The sequence below is a fragment of the Tasmannia lanceolata genome, unplaced genomic scaffold (assembly GCF_043159265.1).
Source record: "Tasmannia lanceolata isolate RefF3 unplaced genomic scaffold, GAP_Taslan_0.1 ptg000020l, whole genome shotgun sequence".
Lineage (NCBI taxonomy): Eukaryota > Viridiplantae > Streptophyta > Magnoliopsida > Canellales > Winteraceae > Tasmannia > Tasmannia lanceolata.
Window position 1 is genome coordinate 9352503 of NW_027518697.1, and position 18874 is coordinate 9371376.

General features: G+C 40.5%; 1 protein-coding gene across 1 annotated transcript; it reads right to left on the reverse strand.

The window, feature by feature from the left end:
* Window positions 1–1520: 1520 nt before the first annotated feature.
* Window positions 1521–18609, reverse strand: LOC143853745 (uncharacterized). Its single transcript, XM_077363482.1, has 3 exons — window positions 15472–18609; window positions 10956–12099; window positions 1521–1532 (listed from the first exon to the last, which is right to left on the reverse strand). Exons 1-3 carry the CDS (start codon window positions 15759–15761, stop codon window positions 1521–1523), a joined length of 1446 nt encoding a protein of 481 aa, XP_077219597.1. The 5' UTR covers window positions 15762–18609.
* Between the last annotated feature and the right edge of the window lie 265 nt (window positions 18610–18874).

Below are 18874 nucleotides of genomic sequence, written 5' to 3' on the forward strand. Positions count from 1 at the left end.
CTAATGGAAAAACTCCTAACTAATAACACTAGGGAGGGAGTATAAATGAGTCAGAGACTCTCTAATAACACTACCAGGCCAAAGACTCGCTCTAAAAGAGGAGGCCACTCTATCATGAGGCTATGTAAGCCTCCTAGAGGGAAAACTCTCTATATGAGACAAGGCTTGTCTCTGAGACACAAATGACGTAAACAAGGATTCTGATGAGATTGGGCAAGTCTCCTATATACAAAGGAGATGAGCGCTACTTGGACTGAGCAAGTCTCCTAAGGATAGGCTTGGGCTAGCGCCTTCATCGCCAGCACATTCTCTTTCTTAGCATAAATAGAATGTGCTCGGAATAATAGGCTCAAACATCGAGCTCTATGATTCGAACATCCTCTGATAAGACGGCTAAAGTAGTAAAATCGCCTTGTCCATAATTTAAAGACGGCTATACTTTCACTTCTGCAACTTCGGATTTTGCAGAGCCGGGCACTTGCGAAAATATTCCCGCTCTCTACGCCGGACAGCAATCATGTCAACACTCTTGTTAGTGTCTTCAAGAATATATAAGGGAGAACTATTGCAGAGATAGTGTATAGAAAACCAAAACTCATCAACAACCAAAAATAAAAAATAAAAAATAAAGGATGCACAACGGCTGAAATCATCCAATCTATTAGGCTGGTCATAAAACCACCTCGAATAAGCCTGATGTGATGCGCTAGCTAATAAGCTTTTGGTTGACACTCTTCATACTCTTCTTGGAACCTGAAATGATCCTTTTTTTTTATAACACTATACCCATTTCAATCTCTGCTGCCTCACTAGCCCATGATAATAATCACTTCCACAGACTACATTCAATTCCATCTTCCATCTCATGACTAATTTTCACGAATTGAAATAAGAACTTTGAAAAGATTTTGAGGAACCAACCTAAAAATAAATAAACTGAGACATGAACGAAGACTGACATGACTTAAATTCTCTTTCCATCCTGGGCTTCCATAAAGGGGAAATGATGCCAAAGCAACCATGTTTTGCTAGACACTAACTCCCCTTGCCTTTTAATGCTGGAAGAGCTGCCAGAAGGTTCTATCCACCATTGTGAAAGGGGCAAGCCACACGAAACAAGCTAACATAGTGCACTCAATAAAACATGTCTATGTTACGATTGTGTTGGCATTCTTTAAACATAGAAAATCAAACAACCTACAGACCATGGGTTAACAAGATTTGTATTACGGATGAGATCAAAATATCTATCATTTTAACTATCTTGCTATTTTGTTGAACAGGCCTGAAGATCTTTGAAAAGAAATTATGAGCACATACAACACTCGGGATAAATAATTTGTTACTCTAAGCATGCAATTTCCAGAAAACAATTCAAGTGATAATTACAATACATTCTGCTTTTTATGAAGAGAAACAACATTTCGTAGCATAATTATTTTGACCGAAATATAAAAATTCTTACCAGAATGAAAGAAATTCACTAGCTAATCAATTTTAGCCAAAAGAGATAGCAAGATCTAAGATGTTACCTGAAATGTCAGCCGAGAAAAATGAAAATTAGACTCTGAAATACTTGAAGTTGGTGAAATTGCCAAAGACAAGACAATGAACAGATTCAGAATCTGTTATAGCAAATTTTCTGCTAAAATTCCTCGGAGAAGATGGGATATGGGTTGGGGTAATGGGATTTGGAAATGGGTTTGGTATATGTGGGTTTTGATGGCTGTTGGGAAGAGAAATGGAGGTAGGAGAAGAAAATGGTGGAGGAGGTGTTGGAGAAAATGAAGTGGGGTTGAAGAAGGTTTGAAGAATATGGGTTTAGGTGATGGGGTTTGATGGCTGTTGGGAAGAGAAATGGAGGTAGGAGAAGAAAATGGTGGAGGAGGTGGTGGAGAAAATGAAGTGGGGTTGAAGAAGGTTTGAAGAATATGGGTTTAGGTGATGGGGTTTGATCGGTTTTAATGGGGTTACCAGATTCCGGTGGGTTATTGCCGGATTCCGGTGGTATGGATTTTAGTGGGTTGTGAAGAAGAAGAGGACGGTGGAAATGGGTTTCAGATGGGAATGGGTTTTGGATAAAACAGATGATTGTGGTACCCTGATCCCGCGAGAGGGGCGTGGGGCGAGCCGCCGCGCTCTCTTCTCTTGGTCTCTCGTATCCACGTGATTGGCGTGTGCATTTTAATATTGATTTGAATTCATCTTTCATGTGAACTTGGGATCACTAAGGCAATCCGAACTCCACACGAAAGAGAATGACAGAGTCGCCACCTAGATGTGGGATCTAGGACCCGAAATTAACCAGAAATCTAGACTCGCTACCTGGTTACGAGAATGGAAGGTATGGGGAGTTATCCGCCACATGCACCATTCTTGCCCGATAATCGGTCTTCGATTCCAAAAGCTAACTCTTTTAAATTTATTTTAAATGGCTCATTCAACTCTATGTTAATGTGCGAACTAAGTGATATGCATCCTATGATCTAATTTCAATGTGAATCCTAGATGTGTATCTTGATTTATTAATTTGTCTGGATTCAATCTAAGTGAAAGTTCTCCTAGAATTCTAATTTCATGGAAAGCCCTAAATGATTTGATTAAGCATTTACAAGAAAATTAATATACAAAACACCACAATTTGTTTGTGGTGCTGTGGGACATGATCCCGCGAGAGGGGCGTGGGGCGCGAGCCGCCGCGCGCTCTCCTTTGGTCTCTCGTTCCACGCGATTGGCGTGTGTTTTTTAATTGTTGATTTGAATTCGTCTTTCCTGTGGACTTGGGATCACTAAGGCAATCCGAATTCCACACGAAAGAGACTGACAGAGTCGCCACCTAGATGTGGGATCTAGGACCCATAATTAACCAGAAATCTAGACTCGCTACCTGGTTACGAGAATGGAAGGTATGGGGAGTTATCCACCACATGCACCATTCTTGTCCGATAATCGGTCTTCGATTCCAAAAGCTAACTCTTTTAAATTTATTTTAAATGGCTCATTCAACTCTATGTTAATGTGCGAACTAAGTGACATGCATCCTAGAATCTAATTTCAATGTGAATCCTAGATGTGTATCTTGATTTATTAATTTGTCTGGATTCATTCTACGTGAAAGTTCTCCTAGAATTCTAATTTCATGGAAAACCCTAACTGATTTGATTAAGTATTTACAAGAAAATTAATATCCAAAACACCACAATTTGTTGTGGTGCCGACTCGCGGGTGGTATGCCGTCAGACATCCAAGCTGCCTACGTACCCAAGCCTCACTGGGATCAGAGTCGACGTAGTTCGGTGCACCTAAGCTAAGCTACATATGCCTAACTCAACTAAGACACCGACCTAGACGGGATTGACTGTTTCAACAGTTTTAAGAGAAGTTGTTTAATTCAAGTTGAGGATTTTATTATCTTAGGATTTCATCGAAGATGCTATATGATTCTTATCTAAATGCAAGTTGTCCCTTAGACTAATGCAGGTTAGCCTACATCCTAGTCTACTAGGCATGTCTTAGGGAAAGATGAGGTGACTAGTGTAACTAGACCTATGGTACGGTTGCTATACATAGCAAGCGTCCGTGATGAGGCTGGACTCCTAACTCTAGGACTCCCTAAAACTTAGGACACGACACAACACTAGTGTTCCTAAATTGGGCTCTAATGGTTCTTAGATTGGAAACCATAATCCAATGGTTCCGGAAGACTCGAGACAAATCAATTCAAATTCTTGAAGTTAATTAATTTCAGATTTCATGGATTTTCGATTTATGGACACTTGAGGATTACCAATGGTTCTAGGGTTCACCAATTTCGGCCCAGAATAGCATCCAAGGAAGGGAATCGTGCGTTCTTTCCTTGCGCAATTTAATACTTAGGTTATAACATCTTATTGCCTGGCATATCTCAGGATTTCCGTGGACAGTAACCTCGGAGCCAACAACATGCTATAGCTTAAGTATTCAAATTGTCAAAGATCGGTTGCAATTGGGATACGATTATGGATGCACTGGCCATTTTTCCAGGAAAATCTAAAGATCCTAAAATTTCTGTTTCAATGGATTAAGGAGTGAACATGTGACAAAATTTAAGGTTCTTTGGAAATTTTCACAATGATTTTTAATTAATTTCGAATTTTCAATGGATTTTATCAATTTTAAGCATATGAGTGATTTTACAAGTGAAATTATTGCAAACAAATTCGAAATGAGTTGAAATTTCTACAGCAGCAAGATATGATGAAATGTAGCTTACGGGAAGAGTTTTACAGATTTTTACATTAAGCTCATATTTAATTTCGATTTAACAATTGATTGACCAGATTGCACAAATAACACAGAAACCACTAGAAATATGAATCTAAATTCAATGAAATTTCTACAGTAATAAGATATAAGTAAAAATAACATACGGAGAAATTTTCATAAATTTTGGAAACCATTTACTATCAGTTTCAGATTTTTTAATTTTCAGACCAGATTATGAATTAACCCTACATCCCATATGAAAACAGATCCAAATCACTTGAAACTTTTACAGTAACTAGAAATGTGAGATTGAAGACTACTGTAAAAATTTTAAGAATTTTAGTTGTGATCTGATGTCAGTAACAATTCCTTCAAAAGCTGGTAAATTTCAAAGAAAGCATAAAATAATATACCAAACAAATTCTACAAATTCTCAAAATTTCATGGTAGAATGTACTGGTATCATATTAGTTTCCCACGAAATTTCATTAATTTTGGAATTCATTTAGTATATATTTTATTTTCGAAACACTCATGGAGATCATGATTTTGAGCATACATATTTAATTTTCAACTAAATCCAATTAAATACTAAAAATCATGCAAATATACCAAATAATTCTAGAAAAATCTAAAAATTAAGTACCTACCTGTGATCGAAATCCTCGTCGAATCCGAGAGCCGAAAAATTCGAAAATCGCACCGCCGCTTGATCCGCTTCCGCTTTCTTTCTCTTTTTCTTTGTTTTATTTTCTTTTATATTTTTTTTTATATGGAACAAGGGAGAGAGATGGGGAGAAACAAATAAGGAGAGAAAGTAGATAATGATAGTGTGAGAGTGAGAGAGTGAGAGATATTGAGGGAGGGAGATATTGAGGGAGAGAAAGAGAAAACTATCCAAAAACAATGTGTTGTTTTTCTCCTCTTTTCTTCCTCTCATCACCTCTCTTTATATAGTGAAAAACTTAGTGGAGAGGTGGAAATAAAAAATGAGAATGGTGGGTGTGGTGGAGAATAATGGAATATATAATGGTAATGGTGGGAATTGTGGTGGGGAATAATGGAATATATAATGTGAATGGTGGGTGTGGTGGAGAATAATGGAAATAAACAATGGTAATTGTGGGAATGGTGGTGGGAATAATGGAATATATAATGGTAATGGTGGGAATGGTGGTGGGAATAATGGAATATATAATGGTAATGGTGGGAATGGTGGTGGGGATAATGGAATATATAATGGTAATGGTGGGAATGGTGGTGGGAATAATGGAATATATAATGGTAATGGTGGGAATGGTGGTGGGGATAATGGAATATATAATGGTAATGGTGGGAATGGTGGTGGGGATAATGGAATATATAATGGTAATGGAGATAATGGTGTTATTTTAAAGGGAAAAATGAAGTTAGTGGAAATGGTAGAGAAAGTTAAGTCATGCTAATGGTGAGTCCCACATCAGCGGGTTCCGCACAAGCGGACATCAGCGGGCCCTACACAAGCGGGTCCCACATCAGCGGGTCCCACACAAACGGGTCCCACATCAGCGGGTCCCACACAAACGGGTCCCACACTAGCAGGTCCCACACTAGCAGGTCCCACACCAGCGGGTCCCACACAAACGGGTCCCACACTAGCAGGTCCCACACTAGCAGGTCCCACACCAGCGGGTCCCACACAAACGGGTACAAATTCTCCCTAGTTTAGATTTTTCTGAATAATCCTTCTCAACATTTAGCGGGAAAATGCGAAACACGACGGAAATGACCAAAAATATTTAGAAATGTAACAAACGGATGCGGGAAAGAAAGACATTGGAAAACCGACGGAAAACAAACCCTAATTTCTTTATCGATTAAGGTAGAGCAAAATGGGGTGTCTACAGATGCCCCTCTTTGGTAGAGATGACGTAGTCATCGAATACCAAAGTCAAAATGACAGAGCCATTTTGCGTAGCTTTAATCGACAAAAGACTCTACACAAAACGGAGCCTAGACGCAAACATTTACTACCTAATGCAAGACCCTAAATGAAATCCTAGAATTAGAACATAATAAGAAATCCTGATGCGGTGCCGTTCACAAACGGGCAACGAGAGAATGAGATACCAGTTTCGAATGGATTCCGAAGAGAAAGAACAAAGATCGTTCTCAAGCGGTTTTTAAAAGAAAATGAGACATCTTTCACAAGCGGGCTCAAGGAGGATAAGAGACCATTCACAAATGGACTCAGAAAATGAGGTACCGTTTACAAACGGGCTCAAAGAGAACACGGGACCATTCACAAATGGACTCGAGAAACGAGGCACCGTTCACAAACGGGCTCAAGGAGAACATGAGACCATTCACAAATGGACTCAGAAAATGAGGTACCGTTCACAAACGGGCTTAAGGAGAGGACGAGACCATTCACAAATGGACTCGAGAAACGAGGCACTGTTCACAAACGTGCTCAAGGAGAACATGAGACCATTCACAAATAGACTCAGAAAATGAGGTACCGTTCACAAACGGGCTCAAAGAGAAGACGAGACCATTCACAAATGGACTCGAGAAACGAGGCACCGTTCACAAACGGGTTTAAGGAGAACATGAGACCATTCATAAATGGACTCGAGAAATGAGGCACCGTTCACAAATGGGCTCAAAGAAACAAGATAGCTTCAACCACGAAGAATTTAGAGATTTTTCATAAACTTGAATTTGACGTAGGATTGGATTTGATGAATTTTTGATTTTTCAGAAATAAGGCAGCGTCCACAAACGGGCTCAAGGAGGACATGAGACCATTCACAAATAGACTCAGAAAATGAAGTACCGTTCACAAACGGGCTTAAGGAGAAGACGGGACCATTTACAAATGGACTCGAGAAATGAGGCACCGTTCACAAACGGGCTCAAAGAAACAAGATAGCTTTGATTGATGAACTCAACAACGAAGAATTTAGAGTTTTTTCATGAACTTGAATTTGACATAGGATTGGATTTGATGAATTTTTTTATTTTTCAGAAATAAGGCACCGTCCACAAACGGGCTCAAGGAGGACATGAGACCGTAAATGGACTCAGAAAAATGAGACACCGTTCACAAACGGGTTCAAGGAGAAGACGAGACCATTTACAAATGGACTCGAGAAAAGAGGCACCGTTCACAAACAGGCTCAAAGAAACAAGATAGCTTTGATTGATGAATTCAACAACGAAGAATTTAGAGTTTTTTCATGAACTTGAATTTGACATAGGATTGGATTTGATGAATTTTTGATTTTTCAGAAATAAGGCACCGTCCACAAACGGGCTCAAGGAGGACATGAGACCGTAAATGGACTCAGAAAAATGAGACACCGTTCACAAACGGGTTCAAGGAGAAGACGAGACCATTTACAAATGGACTCGAGAAAAGAGGCACCGTTCACAAACAGGCTCAAAGAAACAAGATAGCTTTGATTGATGAATTCAATAACGAAGAATTTAGAGATTTTTCATGAACTTGAATTTGACATAGGATTGGATTTGATGAATTTTTGATTTTTTTGAACTTAATGAAATCGAGGATGTTATAGATCGTGCCTGACAAAGATATCGGAAACTAGGACTTTGACGAATGATGAAACGGCAAACCGAAGAACCATTACTAACAAGAATGGATTAGAAACACTTTTATGAAACTTCAACAAGATTTTTCTCAAAGAGACTGCTGGTCTTGTCTTTGGGGATTTGGATGACTGAAACCTTGAACAAGACACTTGAAATTGGTAATCTAGAACAACGGCTCTCTTGGATATAATCATGGAAAGGTGGGACTTGCCTCTTGATAGGTGTTTAGATAAACATTTCTTGACCAGGAAAGTATTTAACTAACTGGAAGGAAATTCTGAATTTTAACGGTTCATCTTTCTGAGAAATTGGCTCGACCATCATTGCATCTGAGGCTCTTCCAAGCTTAAGATGCCTTCCTGGGGTATGATCTTTTTACGGAAGCTGGGCTTTCTGATGTTTCTACTTCTGAACTCTTCTGAGTTGATCATCTTTGAAATGAAGCTGTTTGACTGGATTCTCAAGCTCTTTCAGGTACAATCGCAGGGAGCTGACGAAGCCGGGCCTCCTTCACCGAGACAGTTGCATCATTTGGACATATGGATGACGATTGACTCTTTTTAAATAGAAAACTTAGATAAAAGGCACTACTCAAAGGATTGAGGAGCTCTAAAGGAGTGAACATAGAATAACAACGATTGATTAACTACACTGACAGACACAGTAATGCTTCTGACTTAGTTAACGTTTTATTTGGTAAGTCTATCCTTTCAAGGAATATTTTTTTCAATTGGTAAACACTGGACTTTTTCCTTAAAACAGTAATGCCTCAATGATTTAATTACAACTCCTAGGATTGCTTAGCTCCAATGCCCCCAGTTTTGAGGATGTCACTTGAATTTATTTGAACTTCAATTGATCTTCAGTCCTGATACCGGCTGTAACCTTCTTATAAATTTGCTTGAACTTCAGTTGATCTTCAGTCTTGATACTGGCTGTAGCCTTCTTACAATGATTCTCTTACCATGACCAAGTCACCTCTTCAGGGTTTTTAACTTGGCGGACCGTGGTAGCCTTAACTTTTGCCTGAACCGTCTTTCTAGGTTTTCGATTCAGCAGGCTATCCCCTTAGCTTTTGCCTAAGCCGCCCTTTCGGGTTTTCAACTTAACAGGGGAATGATCTTAAATTTTGCCTAAACCGCCCTTTCAGGTTTTCAGTCTAGCAGATCTTCAAACTCCATTTTTTTTATTCATCATCATTTTTTTTTTTGTTTCGGGACCTAGATCATTAGTTCTGAACACCGGAAGGACTTTATAGGTAGGATAGGGCTTTTCAAAGAATGGCTTAAGGTTCAACAAAGATTTCGACCGAACCTGTGAATAGGTTGCCTACATATCCCAAGGTAGGAATCAGGTCGTGTATAGTTCAGGGCGAATGCCCCTAGTTTGAAGATAAATTGTTCGAAAGTTTATTGATTTTTCTTTTTTTTCTTCTTTCTAGAATAATTGACTTCTCTTCTTTAGGAACTTGTCCCCTTTTTTTTTTTCTGAAAGGATTGAATTTCTTTTTTTTTTTGGATTGATTGAATTGCTTTTCTTTTTTGAATTGACCGAACTCAGTTTAACCGAGCTGCCTACGTACCCCAGTGTAGGGATCAGGTCTCGCGTAGTTCGGGGCGAATGCCCCTAGTTTGATGGGTTTTCAAGAAAATTTCATTTAGGCTCGAAGGGTTTGCAAACCAGTATTCTTTTGACGTTGGGTTCTGATTTTGGGATTTATTCGGCCAAAGGAGGCCTTCCGATGTTCAGATTGGGAGTCGATCTAGTTTACTAGAGTCCCTCTGGTACTGATTATTTATTTTTTTATTTTCTTTTTCTTTTTTTTACGGAGTTTGACGGCATTTCCAGGTAAGAGATAATATATCTTCTTCTTTCAAGATTCTAATACGCGCCTTCGACTTTCATAGAGCAAAACTTGTTCTTCGACATCCTCCATCTATGGATTTGTAACTCTTGATATCTGATGATCACTTTTCAATGCTTGCTCTTGAACTTCTTATCTCGAATTTGATGGCTTCATGTTATGAATTTGAGAACCAAGGTCATCGATTGGAAATATGAAAGTTGTTTCCACTCCATGCCCCTTGCATAGCATATGATATTCACTTCATTCTTTCTTGAACCTTCTATCTGGGTCTTTCTCTTGGCATTAATGGTAACGCTTACCGGACCATCTTTTTATCCTCAAAATGGGTTTACCAATTCTTCACACTCTTCAGAGGGTAATGTATTTTCAATCGGTATTTACTGGATCAAGGTTTTAGTGCCAGTGTTTACCACTTCAATTTCATCTTTGAAAGGCTGAGATTGGCGCTCCTCCTCTTGTTCAAGTAATTGCTGTGACTCAAGTGGAGTTTCGTCAATTTTGTCCTCATTTGAGGAGGGAGTCTTACTTTAAGATCAGAAGCATACTTAAGAAACAGACACAAGTGAACTATTGAAACTTGAAATTTTATTTAAAGGAAAGGCTGTTACATCTGACGACCTATCCTGAACATGCTCAGGATTCACAACTCTGAATAAAGAGAAAAGCAAACGATAACTTGCCTGGACTAGGCATTAACCTTGAACTGTAGAACCGGACTCAACAATTGTACTGACCATGATGGCTGACTCAAAATAAAATAATAAACGACTAAAACTTTAACTGCCGCAACTGTCTAGCTTCGGAGGCTCGGCGAAAGCTGGCTCATAAATGGTACTTTCAACTTCTGATTCTTTTCATTGCAACCGGACCTGTGCCCCTTTGAACCTTCAGTTATTTAAGCATTGCGAACGGCTGGCGGCAGTACTGCATGATTTGATAATGGGTTATTGGTAGCAACGGGACTTGGCTCAAACACAAGGCTTTTATTGTCGAGCAACCTCTGGATTCTGAATTTTAGGGCAATGCAATTATCAGTGAGATGGCCAGAATTTCTATGGTATTCGCAGTGTTGATCTGTTCGCCAATTTGCTGGTAAAGGATTAGGAAGAGCCCTAATGTCGGGCAGGATTATGCGACCTGAGGCTAGACACTCCTTGAGTATCACAGATGGTGGAAGAGGGAGAGGGGTAAATTCTGTCTGGGCCTGTGGCCGAGGTGCGACAGCAGGTTGGGTATAATCCATCACCATGGGGTTCTGAGGTTTTGAAGGCTGAGGCTTGGAGCGGGAAAGGTTATTAATTTCAGCTGATGGAGGCTTCCTGAATTCTTTGGTATTCGGGTTACTTCGGTTGAACACACCTTGAGCCATAGCCTCCTCTATTTGGGTGCCTGCCACGATAAAGTGTTTGAAGTCCGGATAATACTGCAACGACATGTGATACAGGAGCTGGGGGGAAATATTTTTCATGATTATTTGGACCTGCTCTTCCTCAGAAGGGCGCTCCATCATCTGAGCTGCTATTCTCCTCCATCTTTTCACAAAGGTCAGAAAGGATTCCCTCAAGTCTTGCTTTGTCCTTTCCAAATCCTTTCTGGTGATTTCTGTCCCGTCATCATATTTGAATTGCCTGATGAACTGCTCGCCGATATCCTTCCATGTCCTGTAACGAGTCTTGTCCAAGACCATGAACCACCTCCTGGCAACCTTGGTTAGGGAAACCGGGAACAATTGAGCCATTTGCTCAGAAGATAAGCCTTGAGGCTGACACATGATGGTGAACATTTGCAAATGTGTGATTGGACAACCCACACCATCATATTTATCAAAGTCCGGCATTTGAAAATTGGCTGGGAGACGGATTTCTGGGAACAGTGTGAGGTCACTTGGATTGAAACCACCCTGGTCCTGAAACTGAATGTCCTGAACCTTCCTGGTAAGACTTTCTAATTTCTCCATAACTACTTTATCAACCATGGACTGAGAAGGCCTGCTGCGATCTTCGCTGTATTGCTCTTTTTCAAAATCTTCTTCAGTTTTGTCAGGGATAGGAATGAACACTGGCTGGGCAGGTGCGGCTGAAGTAACTGTATGGTGCATGGACCCTTTATCTTTGGACAACGATGGCCCCAACTTTTCAGAAAGCTGGGCCTTGATAACTTGGTTCTCTTCTTTGAGTTCTTGAAGCTGCCGGAGAATCAAGGTGAGAGTATCGGTAATAGCAGCGGGTGGAAGACTGTTGTTCTGGTTTTCTGCCATTGGGGAGGATGAGGATGGGAAAGAAGGAGATGCTGGGGTCCTCAGAGAAGGTGGCGGGGAGACAGATTTCCTCTGCAATCGAGAAGAGATCCGAACCCAAGGAATAGTAGGGTTAGCTATGGTGTTTAGTGCCCTGTCATGGAAATAATGAACACGAGGTATATGAGCTTGACATTCATGGAGTGTTTCTTCTCAATGACTGAAAAATATTACACATTTAAGCAAGTAATTGGGACAATAGAATGAATCCAAATGATGAGGGGAATGCCCTTAGTTCAAGGATTATGAGAGTAAACTCTGAAGGATTTAGCAGAAATATTCTTGAAAAAGGTAGCCCCTAGAGGAGGAAGAGATCAAGGGTACAGGCAAGATTGGATCATCAAGATTGCACGATCAAATGATTGAGACACAATTTCCGCCAATGAAGACACAATCGAATCCCACAAGAGACGAATGATAGACACATGATCAAAATGTGAGATTGCATAGGATTACTTTCAACGGGTAGATCAAGAATAACTAATCCTATGAGATCTTTGGAAATGATGGGATTTATATCCTAACCCCAAAGGAAAAGTTTTTAGTCTTCGCACATTTTAACAGTGTTACCTGAAGGCATCAACCCTAATCCTAATCTAGCGGAGTGGAGAGAGAATCTCGACTCATGACTTTGTTTGTGTACCTAGGACCGATCGTAGCCATTGGAAGATGGACTACGGCCTAATCTAGACACAAATGGGTAAGATATCCTAAACTAGGCTCACACATGTGGTGCACATGTGTTCGTATACTGCATGCATGTGTGGGTTAATCTAGGGGTAAGGCCAAGAGTCCCCTTAGCGCGAATCCATGTTCGATATACTGTACCAGTGTCCGGCGTATCAGTACGTGAACAAGAGATCCGTTTACGCACCATAAAGGTACTAGGCTAAGGGTGGAATGCTTCTCTAGCACAGAGGCACCAGGTGATGAAATCCCAGTCAACCATGCTAGATAACACTCCGGGTTCCTAAAATAGGACGTGTGTGCATGTGAAATGCAAGGGTTTAGATGCAAGTGATGTAAGTGTGTGCAATAAGTTCGCGCAATCTATGATGCCTTCAGGTTTTGTTAACTTAAGTTCGAGTAAAATGTGATGAGAAAATAAAACGAGACAAACTAATCTAACAAGTATAGAGTTTTTATGAGCCAGTTAAATTAAATTCAAATGAATTATCTTTTGAAATTTTAATGAAGTTAGGTGGTCCCCAGCAGAGTCGCCAGACTGTGGGACATGATCCCGCGAGAGGGGCGTGGGGCGCGAGCCGCCGCGCGCTCTCCTTTGGTCTCTCGTTCCACGCGATTGGCGTGTGTTTTTTAATTGTTGATTTGAATTCGTCTTTCCTGTGGACTTGGGATCACTAAGGCAATCCGAATTCCACACGAAAGAGACTGACAGAGTCGCCACCTAGATGTGGGATCTAGGACCCATAATTAACCAGAAATCTAGACTCGCTACCTGGTTACGAGAATGGAAGGTATGGGGAGTTATCCACCACATGCACCATTCTTGTCCGATAATCGGTCTTCGATTCCAAAAGCTAACTCTTTTAAATTTATTTTAAATGGCTCATTCAACTCTATGTTAATGTGCGAACTAAGTGACATGCATCCTAGAATCTAATTTCAATGTGAATCCTAGATGTGTATCTTGATTTATTAATTTGTCTGGATTCATTCTACGTGAAAGTTCTCCTAGAATTCTAATTTCATGGAAAACCCTAACTGATTTGATTAAGTATTTACAAGAAAATTAATATCCAAAACACCACAATTTGTTGTGGTGCCGACTCGCGGGTGGTATGCCGTCAGACATCCAAGCTGCCTACGTACCCAAGCCTCACTGGGATCAGAGTCGACGTAGTTCGGTGCACCTAAGCTAAGCTACATATGCCTAACTCAACTAAGACACCGACCTAGACGGGATTGACTGTTTCAACAGTTTTAAGAGAAGTTGTTTAATTCAAGTTGAGGATTTTATTATCTTAGGATTTCATCGAAGATGCTATATGATTCTTATCTAAATGCAAGTTGTCCCTTAGACTAATGCAGGTTAGCCTACATCCTAGTCTACTAGGCATGTCTTAGGGAAAGATGAGGTGACTAGTGTAACTAGACCTATGGTACGGTTGCTATACATAGCAAGCGTCCGTGATGAGGCTGGACTCCTAACTCTAGGACTCCCTAAAACTTAGGACACGACACAACACTAGTGTTCCTAAATTGGGCTCTAATGGTTCTTAGATTGGAAACCATAATCCAATGGTTCCGGAAGACTCGAGACAAATCAATTCAAATTCTTGAAGTTAATTAATTTCAGATTTCATGGATTTTCGATTTATGGACACTTGAGGATTACCAATGGTTCTAGGGTTCACCAATTTCGGCCCAGAATAGCATCCAAGGAAGGGAATCGTGCGTTCTTTCCTTGCGCAATTTAATACTTAGGTTATAACATCTTATTGCCTGGCATATCTCAGGATTTCCGTGGACAGTAACCTCGGAGCCAACAAATGCTATAGCTTAAGTATTCAAATTGTCAAAGATCGGTTGCAATTGGGATACGATTATGGATGCACTGGCCATTTTTCCAGGAAAATCTAAAGATCCTAAAATTTCTGTTTCAATGGATTAAGGAGTGAACATGTGACAAAATTTAAGGTTCTTTGGAAATTTTCACAATGATTTTTAATTAATTTCGAATTTTCAATGGATTTTATCAATTTTAAGCATATGAGTGATTTTACAAGTGAAATTATTGCAAACAAATTCGAAATGAGTTGAAATTTCTACAGCAGCAAGATATGATGAAATGTAGCTTACGGGAAGAGTTTTACAGATTTTTACATTAAGCTCATATTTAATTTCGATTTAACAATTGATTGACCAGATTGCACAAATAACACAGAAACCACTAGAAATATGAATCTAAATTCAATGAAATTTCTACAGTAATAAGATATAAGTAAAAATAACATACGGAGAAATTTTCATAAATTTTGGAAACCATTTACTATCAGTTTCAGATTTTTTAATTTTCAGACCAGATTATGAATTAACCCTACATCCCATATGAAAACAGATCCAAATCACTTGAAACTTTTACAGTAACTAGAAATGTGAGATTGAAGACTACTGTAAAAATTTTAAGAATTTTAGTTGTGATCTGATGTCAGTAACAATTCCTTCAAAAGCTGGTAAATTTCAAAGAAAGCATAAAATAATATACCAAACAAATTCTACAAATTCTCAAAATTTCATGGTAGAATGTACTGGTATCATATTAGTTTCCCACGAAATTTCATTAATTTTGGAATTCATTTAGTATATATTTTATTTTCGAAACACTCATGGAGATCATGATTTTGAGCATACATATTTAATTTTCAACTAAATCCAATTAAATACTAAAAATCATGCAAATATACCAAATAATTCTAGAAAAATCTAAAAATTAAGTACCTACCTGTGATCGAAATCCTCGTCGAATCCGAGAGCCGAAAAATTCGAAAATCGCACCGCCGCTTGATCCGCTTCCGCTTTCTTTCTCTTTTTCTTTGTTTTATTTTCTTTTATATTTTTTTTTATATGGAACAAGGGAGAGAGATGGGGAGAAACAAATAAGGAGAGAAAGTAGATAATGATAGTGTGAGAGTGAGAGAGTGAGAGATATTGAGGGAGGGAGATATTGAGGGAGAGAAAGAGAAAACTATCCAAAAACAATGTGTTGTTTTTCTCCTCTTTTCTTCCTCTCATCACCTCTCTTTATATAGTGAAAAACTTAGTGGAGAGGTGGAAATAAAAAATGAGAATGGTGGGTGTGGTGGAGAATAATGGAATATATAATGGTAATGGTGGGAATTGTGGTGGGGAATAATGGAATATATAATGTGAATGGTGGGTGTGGTGGAGAATAATGGAAATAAACAATGGTAATTGTGGGAATGGTGGTGGGAATAATGGAATATATAATGGTAATGGTGGGAATGGTGGTGGGAATAATGGAATATATAATGGTAATGGTGGGAATGGTGGTGGGGATAATGGAATATATAATGGTAATGGTGGGAATGGTGGTGGGAATAATGGAATATATAATGGTAATGGTGGGAATGGTGGTGGGGATAATGGAATATATAATGGTAATGGTGGGAATGGTGGTGGGGATAATGGAATATATAATGGTAATGGAGATAATGGTGTTATTTTAAAGGGAAAAATGAAGTTAGTGGAAATGGTAGAGAAAGTTAAGTCATGCTAATGGTGAGTCCCACATCAGCGGGTTCCGCACAAGCGGACATCAGCGGGCCCTACACAAGCGGGTCCCACATCAGCGGGTCCCACACAAACGGGTCCCACATCAGCGGGTCCCACACAAACGGGTCCCACACTAGCAGGTCCCACACTAGCAGGTCCCACACCAGCGGGTCCCACACAAACGGGTCCCACACTAGCAGGTCCCACACTAGCAGGTCCCACACCAGCGGGTCCCACACAAACGGGTACAAATTCTCCCTAGTTTAGATTTTTCTGAATAATCCTTCTCAACATTTAGCGGGAAAATGCGAAACACGACGGAAATGACCAAAAATATTTAGAAATGTAACAAACGGATGCGGGAAAGAAAGACATTGGAAAACCGACGGAAAACAAACCCTAATTTCTTTATCGATTAAGGTAGAGCAAAATGGGGTGTCTACAGGTGCCGACTCGCGGGTGGTATGCCATCAGACATCCAAGCTGCCTACGTACCCAAGCCTTACTGGGATCAGAGTCGACGTAGTTCGGTGCACCTAAGCTAAGCTACTTATGCCTAACTCAACTAGGACACCGACCTAGACGGGATTGACTGTTTCAACAGTTTTAGGAGAAGTTATTTAATTCAAGTTGAGGATTTTATTATCTTAGGATTTCATCTAAGATGCTATATGATTCTCATCTAAATGCAAATGGTCCCTTAGACTAATGCAGGTTTGCCTACATCCTAGTTTACTAGGCTTGTCCTAGGGAAAGATTGGGTGACTAGTGTAACTAGACCTATGGCACGGTTGCTATACATAGCAAACGTCCGTGATGAGGCTGGACTCCTAACTCTAGGACTCTCTAAAACTTAGGACACGACACGACACCGGTGTTCCTAAATTGGGCTCTAAGGGTCCTTACGACGGAAACCATAATCCAATGGTTCCGAGAGACACGAGATGAATCGAGATGATGAATAGTGTGAGGGAATGGGAAAGATAGAGAAAGGTGCGACTGAACTTGGGAGTGCCAAATTGCCTACGTACCCCGTGATGGGGATCAAGCCACACGTAGTTCCACTGGGGAGGTTGCTTGGATTTTGGAAAACAGGTTTGGTATTTGGATCAGGAATCGGGTTTGTATTTGAGCATTGGACTTGAGATTCAAAAACATTGATATAGCAATGGGATTTTGGAATTGGGAATTTGCATCAAAGAATTGAGCATATTGGAATCATCAAGGGTTTGAATTTTCGGAATTCAAAGTGGGCGGGCTTATGAGATTCGGCCAAATGGATTCAGACATGCGACTCGGATTGTGTTGGGATATGACTTGGTTGGATTGGGTTAATGGTTAGGGTCAAGTGAGTCGGGTCTAAGTTAGGAGCAAACCCGAGACTTGCCATGGTCTAACTAGGAGGAAGCAGGGTACAAACCAGGGTGCGGACCAGGGTGCACCAGGGTGCGAACCAGCAAGGAACCAGGGTGCGAACCAGCAGGGAACCAGGGTGCGAACCAGCAGGGGAACCAGGGTGCAACCAGCAGGGAACCTGGGTGCAACCAGCAGCGAACCTGGGTGCAACCAGGGTCTAACCAGAGTGCGAACCAGCAGGGAACCAGGGTGCGAACCAATATCGAACCAGGGTGCGAACCAGTAGGGAACCAGGGTGCAACCAGCAGGGAAGCAGGGTGCGAACCAGTAGGGAACCAGGGTGCGAACCAGTAGGGAACCAGGGTGCAACCAGCAGGGAACCAGGGTGCGAATCAGTAGGGAACCAGGGTGCAACCAGCATCGAACCTGGGTGCAACCAGCAGCGAACCTGGGTGCAACCAGGGTCTAACCAGAGGCTAACCAGGGGGAAAACAGACCCTACATGCTTCCTAACATGGTTTTTCTTTTAAAGTAAAAGATATGCATGAAAACAGACCCTACATAGAATTGAAATAAATGCCTACCTCTTTGGAAACCCACTTTGTGTTTGATTTTTCTTTGATGGTAATTCCTTGAAGATGATTCCTTGCTTGATAATGACTGCTTTTGATATATATCACCCAACGTATAAAATCACCCGATCCGGCAAGGATGGCCGAACCCTTGAAGAGATGAGGGAGAGGGATGAATTTTCTAAGAGAGGGGTTCTTTTTCTTCTTTTTCTTGGATGGTGGGATGAGAGGGTATTTATAGGAGAATGGGATAGGAGGTTAGGTGAGGTTAGGTGAGGTTAGGTAAGGTTAGGTGAGGTTAGGTGGTTAGGTGAGGTTAGGTGAGGTTAGGTGAGGTTTGGATGGTTAGGATGAGAGGAGAGGTTAGGTGAGGTTAGGTGAGGTTTGGATGGTTAGGATGAGAGGAGAGGTTAGGTGGTTTTGGATGGTTAGACCCAGGTCAAGGTCTGCCATTGATCTAACGATTTACGGAAATCGGGTCTCGGAATGGAATCAGGGTCCGGGCTATGAAGTGACCCTAGCTTATTTTGTCCCGATTGATGATCCGTAAAGTCAGATCAAGATATTAATGACCTAAAACATATAAATCAATGATAGAGGGGGTTCTCACATGGATTTAACACACTAATTTATTTGTTGATTAAAACAAAACAAAATGGGGTGTCTACAGATGCCCCTCTTTGG

Excerpts from the sequence above, each read along its gene's own strand:
- LOC143853745 (XM_077363482.1), bottom strand. The coding sequence starts at position 15,761 with ATGAGAGGAAGAAAAGAGGAGAAAAACAACACATTGTTTTTGGATAGT. Across the intron at positions 12,100-15,471 it reads GACGAGGATTTCGATCACAG|GGCACTAAACACCATAGCTA; the intron begins GTAGGTACTTAA and ends TTTCCATGACAG.